The sequence below is a fragment of the Morchella importuna genome (assembly GCF_003444635.1).
Source record: "Morchella importuna strain M04M26 chromosome Unknown Morimp01GS048, whole genome shotgun sequence".
NCBI lineage: Eukaryota > Fungi > Ascomycota > Pezizomycetes > Pezizales > Morchellaceae > Morchella > Morchella importuna.
Window position 1 is genome coordinate 50,748 of NW_025763445.1, and position 12,057 is coordinate 62,804.

Below are 12,057 nucleotides of genomic sequence, written 5' to 3' on the forward strand. Positions count from 1 at the left end.
TTTGCATGTATGTACCTGCTGTTCAACAGGGCACGAGCCGGTCGAGCTTTGGGAATGGGCACAAGACAAAGAGTCTCGAGACCTTGTCCCGAGATACGAGACAACACAAAACATAGCCAGAAAGAGAGAAGACAAAAACAAAACAGAAAAAGGTGTAGTCTCGAAACTTACGAGTGATCACCCATGATCTCCATATCAACTTGTTTCCCCCCACCCCCCCCAAAAAAAAACAGTCTGTGTAAAAAGGTATCAATATTGTGAGGTAAACTGGTGTGGAGGCTTGGCCAGGTGGCCCCTAACCCTAAGTTTCGAGACTTTGCACAATGCATGGCTCAAGTATTGCCAATTCTGAGATTACAATGTACCTTGTATAATCTGCGAAAAAAAAAAGACGAAACGTATTCACTCAAGTATTGTCTTGTTTTGTCTTGTTTTGTCCTATTTGGGATCGAACACCACAACCTCAAGCTCCCTCTTTCCCATGCGCGAAGATCGAGCTTTTTGAGGGGTTGATGGCAGAAATGGGATAATATAACTACTTAAACTACATAGGTAAGTAAGATAAAAAAAACCCTCCCAGTTTCGTCCTTAAAAGTGGAAAGGTATATACTTAGTAATATGAGATGACCTTTTTTTTTTTTAGCTACTAGCTTTAGTGAGAACTTCCCGAGCCTTGGTTCGCGCAGCGCAGTCTGAGACAGCTCGGGCTCTAGGTCAGGCTCGTCTAGGTCTTGGACGGGTTCGTGCCTGGTATTATGTGTATGTTTTTGGTAACTTGAGGGTGGGACTACCACGCACGACTGTGTTCTAAAGCTCGACTTTGAATAAATTGGATCAAAGCCGCTAATTATAAGCTAATTAGAAATGCCATTGCTATTGCTATTACTATCACTATTACTATCATCACTCACAACCAACAACCAACAACCAACAACCAACAACCAACAACCAACAACCATTACATCAGACATTACACATTAGATATTATAGAAAGAAAGAGAGCGAGAGTAAAAAGAGCTGTAAAATTCTAATTTGCTACTACTACTATTGGGGCATAAAAAGTAGAAATTCTTCATTGAAAAGAAAAGAAAAAAAGAGAAAGGGGGCGAGGGGTAAGTAGTTAGTTACTCTAATTTCCAGCAATTGCTTCATTCACTCAGGCAGTAGTTAGCTAGCTAGGTGCCTACTTATACCGGGGGTTCTTCTCGCTGCTCTCTAGGGCGGAACTAGAGGAGGCAAGACAGGATAAGACAAGGAAGGGAGAAAGAAAAAAGAAAAGACAATGGAAGAGAACCACAAGAAACCATCCTCACTCTCGCTAACCATCCTCATCACCTCTAATCACCCTCACCACCCTTCACCACACCTAAAGTACAATATCCTCCACCTCCCCCTCCTCCCCCTCCTCCCCTTCACCCCCCTCACCCCCCATCCCGACCTGCACCAACCCCCCCGGAAACTCCCCCCTCCCCCTCTCCATCCTCTGCACCATCTCCGCCACTCCCTCGCCCATATCCACCAACACCCCCCCACCCTCCTCATCCTCCTCCTCCACCACCCTCGCCAACCTCTCCTTCTCCCTCTCTTTCACCCTCTCCTTCTCCCTCTCCGCCTCCACCCTCTCCCTCTCCCACTCCGCCTCCTTCTCCGCCCTCTCCCGCTCCAAAAACCCAGCGCTGTACCCAAACTTCCACCGCGCCGCATGCTGTATCAGCAGCCGCAACGACCCGCGGATCGCGTCCTCGGTGATCAGGTAGTGGCACACACTACACAGCGCCAGCCCGCAGCTGTCGCACGTGTAGTGCGTCACCGCCGTCGTCACGTCGCACGCAAGACACGTCCCAGGCGCGGCATGCTCCGTGAAGTGCGTGTGCGGGAGCTTGTGCAGGTAGTCCTTGTAGAGGTGGGAGGTGGGAGTTGGCCGCGGCGTGGGTGCGGCGTGGGTGGGGAGTATGGTGGTGGGTGGGAGCGGCTTGCGCCGGATTAGCAGGTGGCGGATGGGGGATGGGGGGAGCGGGAGCGGGCGGATGCGCGGGGTGCTGGCGGGGGTGGGGGGGCGCTCGATGGTGGGTGGTGGGCTGGGGGCGGACTCGCGGGTGGAGTGGTTGGAGGGGGTGAGGGGCTGGACCATGTCGGTGGGGATGAGCTCGACGTTTTGGTACGGGGCTGGAGTGACATCTTCTTGGTGCTCGGTCTGTGCCTCGCCGGTGGTGGGGCTGTTTATGTTTCCTAGCTCAACGCCGGTCATGGAGTCGGACAGATGGATGAGGGAGCCCAGGTACGGCTGCAGCAGGTCGGGGTCAATTGGGATGCCCGGCGGGAGACGGAGCGGTGCAGGAGGGTGTTGGAGAGATGGGTCGTCGACTGGGGCAGCGGGGGGTGGTGGTGGGGGAGAAGACATTCTTCGGTGTTCGTTGTGGTGGTGTTTCTAGCAGCAGCAGTGATGATGTTGATGTTTTTTGAGATGCTGGGAGGTTGGATGAGATGATGGGAGTTGGCTAGTGATGGAGGTGAGGTTGGGGACTTTGTGGTGGGTGGGTGGAGGTAGCGTTTGGGGACAGCGGAATAGAATGGCGGTGGGCGAGTGATGGGCTGTGATTCTCGGGCGGTGGTTGCACAGAGAGAGGTTTGCGGTTTGCTGTGCTTTGGAGCAGGGTTTTGTCCCTTGGATGAGGATGGTGGGGGTGGTGATGGTGGTGGTGGTGGTGGTGGTGATGATGATGATGATGATGGTGGTGGTGGTGGTGGTGGTGGTGGTGGTGGTGATGATGATAAGAGGAGGAGTGATGGAAGAGATCTGTCTCGATGTGTCTCTGCTGGTTGTGTGGCTAATCAATATACATACGTGTGGATGTGAAACACACCATCCGCGTGTCACTCTGGGTTTTAGGTGTCACTAGCGGTGGCATTATATAAGACACAGAAGAGAAGACGTTGGTTGAGTCTGGCTGAATCTTCGAGCCTGGCTGGGTCTTCGGACCTGCGCAGAACTGGGCTCAGGCAGGTGGGTGCCTATCGATCTATCAGGATCGTGCTAGCTAGACCCTTAAGCTTCTTTCCATAGACTAAACTAAATGATAGCAGCAGTGCAGAAGCCATGACGATCAATTGAGCCGTGTGTCTTTACAGTCTTTGCTATCTGTTATTAGTACTGTGTCAAGATAACGAGTTTGGTGGTCTTGATGATACGTATTTATCACGAATCAGCTATAAAAAAAGCCTGTTCCTTCTTCTCTCGTTACTTCTCTAATTCAATCATACTACTCGATCCTCTTCAGTCTCTGATAAAGCCGTGACCTAGTATAACATATTCTACTAATTGCTATAGACAGCCAAAGGCCATTCCCCGCCATAACACCATTACCAAAGCATACAAAAGTTTCCTCAAAGCCCACCCCCCCAAATTGCAAAAACACCAATAGGAAAAACCCATACAAGACCCAATCCCTCAAAGATACACCCAAGCCCCCAAAGATACACCCAATCCCTCAAAGACTACCCTTCGCTAACCACATCAATAGGAAAAAAATAAAGCATATACAGAAAAACCTTATCAAAAACCCAATCCCTCCAGATTGATACTCACCAATACCCCGCTCCCCACATCGGAAATCACAACGAGAAGTGCCTCTTGATGAAACCTTTGCGCCCATTTGTAGCCCTGGCGGCACGCTCGTCCCTGACAGCACGCTCCATGTTGACGATGGCGAATATGACTGCCACAGCCACATCGATAGTCTCCAGCACGATCGTCTTCTGGATCCACATCTGCCCTGCTCCCAGTTCAATTGCCGCAACCGGCTCAGGATAGTCCGAGTTATAGAGCTACCATGACCATTAGCCAGCCAGCCCCAAACACACACACACACACACAGAGAGAGAGAGAGAAAGCAAACACCGAAGGCCACCCATACCTTGATAACCGTGCAGTTCAACTCATCGACCCCCGACGCAGTGGATGAACGCTTACTATCCTTACTATCATCCACGCCTGCGCTCGCACACCCCACCGCCTCTGCCTCTGCCAGCTCCCTCTCCCTCCTCCTCGCCGCGCTCTCCCCCGACCCGCGGTAGCCCTCGCGCCACTCCGTCGTGCCGTCGGGGTCGTACACGCAGCTCCACGAGGACCCCTCCCAGACCCACCAGTACTTCCGGCGTCTATTCGCGCTCTTCGAGTAGTGCAGGATCACCCCGGGTTCACCGCTGATCTCCTGCCCGGCCATGTACAACGCCGGGGCGACAACGCTCCTATCCCCCCCATCCGGAGTGGTAGAGGAAAAGCGGGCCTTGCTGACGGCGCGGACACGCGGAGCAGCGTAGATCCGCGCAGCAATAGTATCTTCCCCCAGCGCTCTTGTGACCTTAGTTGCACAAGCCTTAAGCCCCAACTTCTGGCGGAGCGTCTTCTCGGACGCAGGCACGGCATCAGAGTCACCGGCGTTCTCGGCGGGGCCGAAGATGAGGCGCCATTCGGCATACTCTTCGAGGAAGCGGACGCAGGTCGTGGTCGTGCTCTGGCGGGTTGTGAAGTCTTTGCGGTCCAGGAAGTACTGTAGCATGGACGGACGGTCAGGCGCCGGTTTGTCGCTGCCGGCGTGGTTGGTGCTGATCGATTGCAGCGCCGACACCTTGGGCATAGGCAGCTTTGGGAGGGTGTGGTCTGCCGGGTGAGGCGCTGGGTAGTGGAGGTAGAGCGGCGAGAGAGGGGAGGGGCCCAGACCCCAGGCGGGGGTGGGGCTGTTGGTGCTGCGAGTCATTTTTGGTGATTAGCCTTTTTTTTTAAAAAAAAAAAAATACTCATATTATATATTAAGCTGTGAAGCTTACGTGTAGACATTGAGGACAATAAGATCATCGACATCACGCCGCCGCGGGTAGTGCGTCTTTATGTCTGAGTAGTCCCTGTTGGTGTTGGCAACCATGTCTTCCTGCATTTTCTGGAACGACGAGGACCAGTAGAGCTTCTTGTGCGCGATGGCCGGGTTCATGTCGACCAGTGGATGGGTGAGGGGGGCGTGTATACGCTCGACGGCTCTGTAGGCGGCGGCCATCACTCTGGTTATTGGTGGTTGTGAGTTTTCAATGAATGGATGGATGGAATTGATGGATAGAGGTGGGGAGATAAGCGGTCGAGATCGAGGTCGAGGTCTAGGGAGGGAGGCGGAGGTGTGGATGGGAATTGTCGAATTCTACAGTGGGCATACGAGGGTGCGGAGAATTGGCGGGGATGTCAAAAACCTCATGACTGCTTGTGTGGAAACGCCCCGGTTCTTGGGGAGATAGTATTCATCTAGCTGATATTGGTTTTGGTTCTGTGGTTGGGCGTGGGTGGCTCGTTGTGGAAGCTTCTGTTGGGTGGGTGCTGAATACATTCGTGCGGCCGGTTACATGTAGTTGTGAAAAAGCCAGAAACTCGTTTTTGGGGAGGGCTTTCTCACGGGTGTTTATTTGTGTTTGTGGTGGTGGATATGGGGAGTGGTGGTTATGTGCTGGAGTGCTAGCTAGTGTAGTGGGGGATTCGATGGGGTTATGAGGGGGGATATGAGTACTTTTCGTCTTGAAGTGGGTATTACATGTACATGTAGTATTGAGTCATCAATTTAATGGGGTGTAGCACATGTAGAGTATTGAATTCCGAGCGTTACATTGGAGTCTCTGGCTACCTTTAATCTCATCTACGCTGCACTACATGTAGCTCTTGGTTGTTTTTGTTTGCCATCTACATGTAGTTGAAGGGTTGCGTATCGTACCATACTAAGTCACTCACTCATATAATAGTTTATACATGTAGCTAGCAACGAGTGCTGCTACCAGCCGCTTGAAATTATTTTTATCCAACCTTGAACATCATAGTTTGATTCCTTTAAATGTTGTTAATATTACATATTAGTAGCTGGTGAAATCGTAGCTGTAATACTACATGTAGTATTCTTGATAGGGATTGGTGGACCCCGCTAATGGATTGTACTTTTGCGCTAGTGGGCTGCGAGTGATGGGCTGTGATCATGTGAACCTCAACTGTTTAGGGGACTGTTACACTCGTATCAACACCACAGCGCGGGGTGGGGGGTGTCATCAATCACGAAAGCTATAATTATAAGCAACGCCCTCTTATCAAGTTCGACTATCCTAGTACTCTACGCTGTATGTGGGTTTTACATTCTCTTTCGCCTGTACGTCACACGGGGCGTCATTCTACTAGCGCCATCTAAGACATCTTTGTGTCACGAAGCTTGAATAGATATATCCTACTACATAGAATACCGACCCTTCAAAAATCCACTTCTACCCCACAAAGCTTCAGATCTTGCCCAACCCCGCATCCCTCACCACCACCGTCATAACCTGGTCCAGCGGCGTCGCCGTATACGTGTACGGCACACTCGTCAGACTCCCCACCTGCGTGATGTTTTTCGGATATCCGCCAAAGTCATTAACTACATACCACCCACACATTAATTAGCACGCACGCACGCACGCACCACCACCCCACCTCACCTCACCAAATTGGGGGCAGATATTTCACATACACTGCTCATTCGCAAACCCATCCGGCTCATAATCGCCGTCCGGCGAGCTGTTCGGGCTATCCTGCGGGATGACCATTCCGTACGTCGAGATGCACTCGGTGACGTTGCGGAAGACGTTGTACTCGATGAGCGCCTGCGCGCCCGAGCGCGTGTGGATGGCCTGCGCGAAGATGTCCTTGTAGTAGTTGTTGTAGACGTGCGCGAAGCTGAAGCGCAGTGCGGGGGTCCGCGTGGAGAGGTTCTCCCAGAAGTTGTGGTGGTAGGTGATGTGGTAGGTTTCGCCGGTTGCGTCGGGGTTGCCGCCGACGAGGGAGGCCTGTGCGGGGGGGGGAGAGGGGGGTTAGTTGCCCGCTTGGGGGGTGGGGAGGGGGGTGGTAGATTTGGCGGCTGGGCGGGGGGAAGGGAGCTGGGAGGGCAGCTAGAAGGACAGAAGGGAAGGGAAGGAAGGGAAAACACGCACCTTGAAATGCGCATGAAAATAGTTATAACTCAGCGTCACATAATCACTACCACTCGTCACATCCACCAAGCCATCATAATAATCGAACCCATTCAACACATCACTAGAAAAGTCACAGTGATCAATCCACACATTCTTGCTCGACTTCACACTGATGCCGTCGTTGCCCACAATCTTCTTCGTGGCAATGTTGCGGATGATGACGTTTGAGACGCTGGACACGTCCAGGCCCTTGCCCGTGAGGATGGCGTTGGTCCCGATGCCGATTAGGGAGGTGTTTGAGCCGATTTGGGGCCGCGCGGTCAGCGTAATGGGGACGGAGAATTGCACGATTTTTTTGGTGTTGCCCTAGGGAGATGTGAGTATGTGTGAGTATGTGGAGGGGGGGTTTTTTTTTTATATTGGAGTGGCTAGCTATGGGAAGGCGGGGAGATAGACCTTGACGGCGGCAATGAGGGCGGCGGAGGTGGATACTGTGGTTACGGTGCCGCCGGTGCCGCCGGTGGTGCCGCCGTTGAGGGTTGAGTAGCCAACTTGGGGGAATAGTTCCTGGCCCTTTACGAAGCCCAGGGACGCAAGGGAGAGCAATTGGAGCGAGAGCGAAAAGAACTTCATCTTTTCAATCTTCAACTTGCGAATGAATATTCGAATTGAGTTTTTATCACTTCTACACTATCAACGGGGGGGCTAATATTGACCCCTTTATATAAAGACTGACGACTTTATTGTTCTTCGGGAAAGCACGCTTATGAATACGCCGAGAAAAACGGGGTTCACGGGAGAAAGCACCGGGAACGTTGCTACACAAGCTTCGTAGATCTCTCCAGGCCTGGGTTCTCGGGATATCGGTGGATTTATAACCCTGCGCTCACAGTGGTGGTGGTGGTACTACATGAAGATAAAATAACCGTGCAGCACGTTTTTCTATGTGTGAAACATTACCGGATCATCATGTCTAAGCGTTATATAGATGAATTTGCGGGGAGGATAATCACTCAAATTTGACATCGGCATTTCAGAATGATATTGTGTTATTCTACCTGCCACATGATTTAACTAGCTCTTACATGTGATTAACGGCTGTGCCAGACAGCTATCAAATTTTCCCGCTCAAATATCATAGGTAATCACTTTGGGAGTCAGGTAAGAATCCAAAGAATCCCTTCCGAACCCACTGTCTTTGACCCCGTGGAATTGCAATTGCGCCTCCCACGAAAGTGTGGCACCATTAATAGTAATGAGACTACATAGTCGCAATGATTAGCAATATCCTAAACACCAATTTTCAAGAGATGTCATACCCAGTCTGTAGCTTCTTCGCAACTCTCAATGCTCGTCTAAGATCCTTCGACCACACCGAACCCACGAGACCGTAAACGGTATCATTGGCAATCCTGATAGCCTCCTCCTCGTCATCTACAACAAACAAGGAAGCGATAGGCCCAAAGCTTTCTTGGTGATACAAATCCATCTTATCTGTCACGCCACGGAGCAGAAGATTTGGGAAGGAGTTGCCGCCACTCTCAAAGTTAAAGCTGTCATAGGCCTCCTGGTTGACAATCTTTGCGCCAGCGGCAGCAGCAGAGTCTACGAGTTCCTTTACCCGTCGTGGAGCGTCTGGGTGCAGGAGGGTTTGAGAAGTACCGAACATTGCTGAGGCAGCGAGAAACGCCTTCTCAAAGGCGTCCGCAATAGAGGAGTGGACAATTATCTTGTCGGTCGACATGCAGACTTGCCCAGCCTATAAAGAGGGTTAATGCCGCAAACTAAACTTATAAAAACGGAGCGGGCACCAACATATGCAAGCGCCCCAAAGGCAGATGATGCTGCAGCTTCTTCAATATTGACATCCTCAAACAAGATCAAAGGTGATTTTCCACCAAGCTCCATAACAACAGGCTTCAAATGCTCCCCACAAAGTGCTGCAATTCGTTTTCCTATAGCTGCAGAGCCGGTAAATGAGACTTTTCTTATGGCGCGTTGCGAGATAAGAGCTTCAGTGATCTCTGCTGCATCTTCACGGCAATGTCCAATGAGATTGATGACACCCGGCGGAAAGCCAGCGGATATAATAAGAGAGGTGAGGATGAAATGAGTTCGGGGGGAGAGTTCGGAGGATTTGATTATTACTGTGTTTCCGGCTCCAACAGCGTAAAGAATTCCGCGTACGAGGAGAACAATTGGTGCGTTCCTAAGATAAATTGAATTGTTAGACGTATTGCATTCAAGCTGTGATAAGTTATAGTTACCAAGGAATGATAGCAAGTACAACACCGAGAGGTTCCTTAACAATCATTGCAGCTCGTCCTATAGTTGTAAGCATACATGTATGTATTACACTATAACAGGTCATACATACCTGGAGCTTGAACGTCTGGAACGCTTCCTTCAATCCCCGCCAATTCACCTGCCACACGTCGTGTCAACTCTGCAGCTGTGCTCATGTTAAAGTCGACCCAAGGCCCGTTCGCCGCAGTCTCAATTTCTAAACACTCTCTGAGCTCGCTGCCCTCATTGTCAAGGATGTCTGCAACTTTATGCAGAAGCTGTTGCCGTTTAACAATGTTTGTTGCAGCCCATTTGGGAAAGGCTGCGGTAGCAGCTTTAGTAGCTTCTTCAACACATTCGAGGGTGGCGCTGGAGGCCTTCCAGAGTGTGGTTGTAGGAGAGGAGGGGTTTCTGACAGTGAAGGTCTTAGTGGTCGTATAGGGTTTGTTGTTAACAATGAAAGGAGTGATGTAAGTGGGGTCACTGAGAGTCATGTTTTACTCTAGCTGTAGGATCTTTTCTTGAGATAGATATTGATAGGAGGATTGAATTTGGAGAAGAAACCCCCGGGCGTAGAGTTCTCATTTATAGTCCTCATGCTCAGCAGAGGCAAGTCAAATGTTCTTTTTACAGCGCCACATGAAACCGAAACTGCATTACGTATCCACCCCTCAGCGGGATGAGTTTAGAAAGGGATCTGAACACACGCAGTCCTGTTATATTGTTCCGCTATGTACCGGTACGTAAGCTGCAGATCCTTAAGATGTGCTATATATTCGGAATACTAATGCTTCCTCGTGCCCAGAATTCTTCTGATTGTCTATTGATCGAGAGCGTACTGCACTCCCTATAATTGAAGTCCGGTTTCATAGCTTTGGGTAATATTTGGGTGGTTCGGATTTTTCCCGGCTCCGCTGCATCAACCCGGGTGAAACACATATAGTTCGGGTAGATGATACTATTTGGATGATAAACCTGAGTTAGAAAGTGGTAGAATACACTTTTCGATGAACTATGCATAAATTCAGATTAACGAGTATCAAAACCCGGGACAAGCCTCAGCCGGGAAATATGTACGCAGCCCTTCGCCCACTGAAGTGTATATCTTGGACTTCAATTTTGATCATCGAGGTTCTTCCTTTAAGCCCATGGCCATATATAGGACTGAGAAGGCTTGAGGAATTTGCTATTAACGTTGACATATGCTCCTCAAGCTGTATGGATTCTAGCGCTGAATTGATGTGAATGGATTCTTCCTATCTCCGTCGAGCCTCGCTCATGATCTGATCTATATAATAAGGTGCGAATATAGACTTTAGTTTAATCGACTATGGGATCCCGGGATGTATTGGTAATGTCTAGCACTGGCGGTATTGTCTCGATCGCACGGCACTTGGTCATGATTAATCGGGTCAGCATTCTTCTCGGGATAAGCACGACTATCCTGGAAGATTGGTGATAGAGATTGTGGATCAACCGATTACAGCTGCTTAAACTAGTTAACTCATGTAGTTTCTCCAATAGATTTCAGTCGAGAGCCAAACGCTGATTTTCTGATAAATTCTTTCAATCAGGTCATTCTAGTATGCATTGGAATGTGTCTTGGCAGGGCGGATAGGAAACAAAACCAGGGATGCGCGAGACTAGGGATGTGCCGCCAATTTGCTTAAGTCTTAACCAACCCCGCTCTTTTCTTTTTGTACGATTACCAGGCCGTACATGTCTGTGCCTACTCGATAAGATATTTGATAGGGTAAGTACGTGCGTGTACGTGTGTGTACCTGGCTGTGGTACGGGGCGCCGTCTGGGGTGCTCAGGAGTTATGAAACTGGATACTTTATGATCATGATCATGATCGAGCTCTTAGTTCTTAGTTCTGAGATAAGCGCTAGAATTCAATGTGCATACATACACAGTCTCCTATTAAGACGCGTTAACGTTGCATCGTGAGCGCAGACTTTAAGATACAGATGTACCAAGTATGTACATATAATACTCAAGGTGGAATACAAGTAGTGATAATTAAGTAAAGCGGTAGATAATATAATAAGTGATGGAACAGGCCGAGACACAGTAATAACTAAAATGCGCCACCAACATACGACATTTGCAGGTACAACTGTATCTCAGGGTGTCCCATCACTTATTACCCCTCGATGTACATGTTAGCAATGATTTGGCATCAGCAGCTACAAGGCCATGCTGTATCACGATCACCTGGCCGCGGGCTGGGTCATGCTATCTCACCCGCACGAAATAACCAAGTACTCATCTGTGCAATATTTCTGTTTTCTTTAGTTCATACAAAACGACTAGACACATACCTTTTTTGGCATTTCCTCTTTGTGCACTGTGATTTCTTTTCTTTATCCTACTAGGCCTACATTGTCTAGATCTACATAAGTTGCTATTCTGCTTTTTTATTTCGAGATGTTCTACTATATATATAATAAGCGGAGTGCGGCCTTCGGCCGCCCAAATGTAGTGAGGAAATGAAGGTGCGGGCGGTACTGCGATAGTAATTTCTTAGATTATTTCTGTCATTCTGGATTATTGGGTCATTCAAAGGTACAGGCACGCACTAAACCTAGTCATCACCACCTCTCCTTATATGTAATCTGTGATATTAGCTCTAGTATGCACTCTAAGTCATTCGATGAGTAGCGTTAGTATGTTATGCATGTAGTTCATGATAAAATGGTATCAAGGAAATTCGACCTTCGTGATCATATATAAAAATATAGCTGTGGTTCTATCAGTGTTTGTACTTTTATATCCATCAATTGCAATAGCTACACG

At 49.4% G+C, this 12,057-nt stretch overlaps 4 protein-coding genes across 4 annotated transcripts; all 4 read right to left on the reverse strand.

Moving 5' to 3' along the window:
- Positions 1 to 1,366: 1,366 nt before the first annotated feature.
- Positions 1,367 to 2,401, reverse strand: LAJ45_10598 (uncharacterized protein; the record flags this gene model as incomplete). Its single annotated transcript, XM_046120118.1, has 1 exon — positions 1,367 to 2,401. The coding sequence occupies one exon, from the start codon at positions 2,399 to 2,401 to the stop codon at positions 1,367 to 1,369; it is 1,035 nt and encodes a 344-aa protein (XP_045966622.1).
- Positions 2,402 to 3,612: 1,211 nt separating this feature from the next.
- Positions 3,613 to 5,051, reverse strand: LAJ45_10599 (uncharacterized protein; the record flags this gene model as incomplete). Its single annotated transcript, XM_046120119.1, has 3 exons — positions 3,613 to 3,825; positions 3,915 to 4,746; positions 4,828 to 5,051. The coding sequence occupies 3 exons, from the start codon at positions 5,049 to 5,051 to the stop codon at positions 3,613 to 3,615; spliced, it is 1,269 nt and encodes a 422-aa protein (XP_045966623.1).
- A 1,249-nt stretch (positions 5,052 to 6,300) lies between these two features.
- On the reverse strand, positions 6,301 to 7,605 carry LAJ45_10600 (uncharacterized protein; the record flags this gene model as incomplete). The annotated part of the gene is made up of 4 exons (XM_046120120.1): positions 6,301 to 6,437; positions 6,531 to 6,846; positions 6,991 to 7,338; positions 7,429 to 7,605. 4 exons carry the CDS (start codon positions 7,603 to 7,605, stop codon positions 6,301 to 6,303), a joined length of 978 nt encoding a protein of 325 aa, XP_045966624.1.
- Positions 7,606 to 8,100: 495 nt separating this feature from the next.
- On the reverse strand, positions 8,101 to 9,752 carry LAJ45_10601 (uncharacterized protein; the record flags this gene model as incomplete). The annotated part of the gene is made up of 5 exons (XM_046120121.1): positions 8,101 to 8,233; positions 8,292 to 8,731; positions 8,788 to 9,181; positions 9,240 to 9,297; positions 9,350 to 9,752. 5 exons carry the CDS (start codon positions 9,750 to 9,752, stop codon positions 8,101 to 8,103), a joined length of 1,428 nt encoding a protein of 475 aa, XP_045966625.1.
- Positions 9,753 to 12,057: the final 2,305 nt, after the last annotated feature.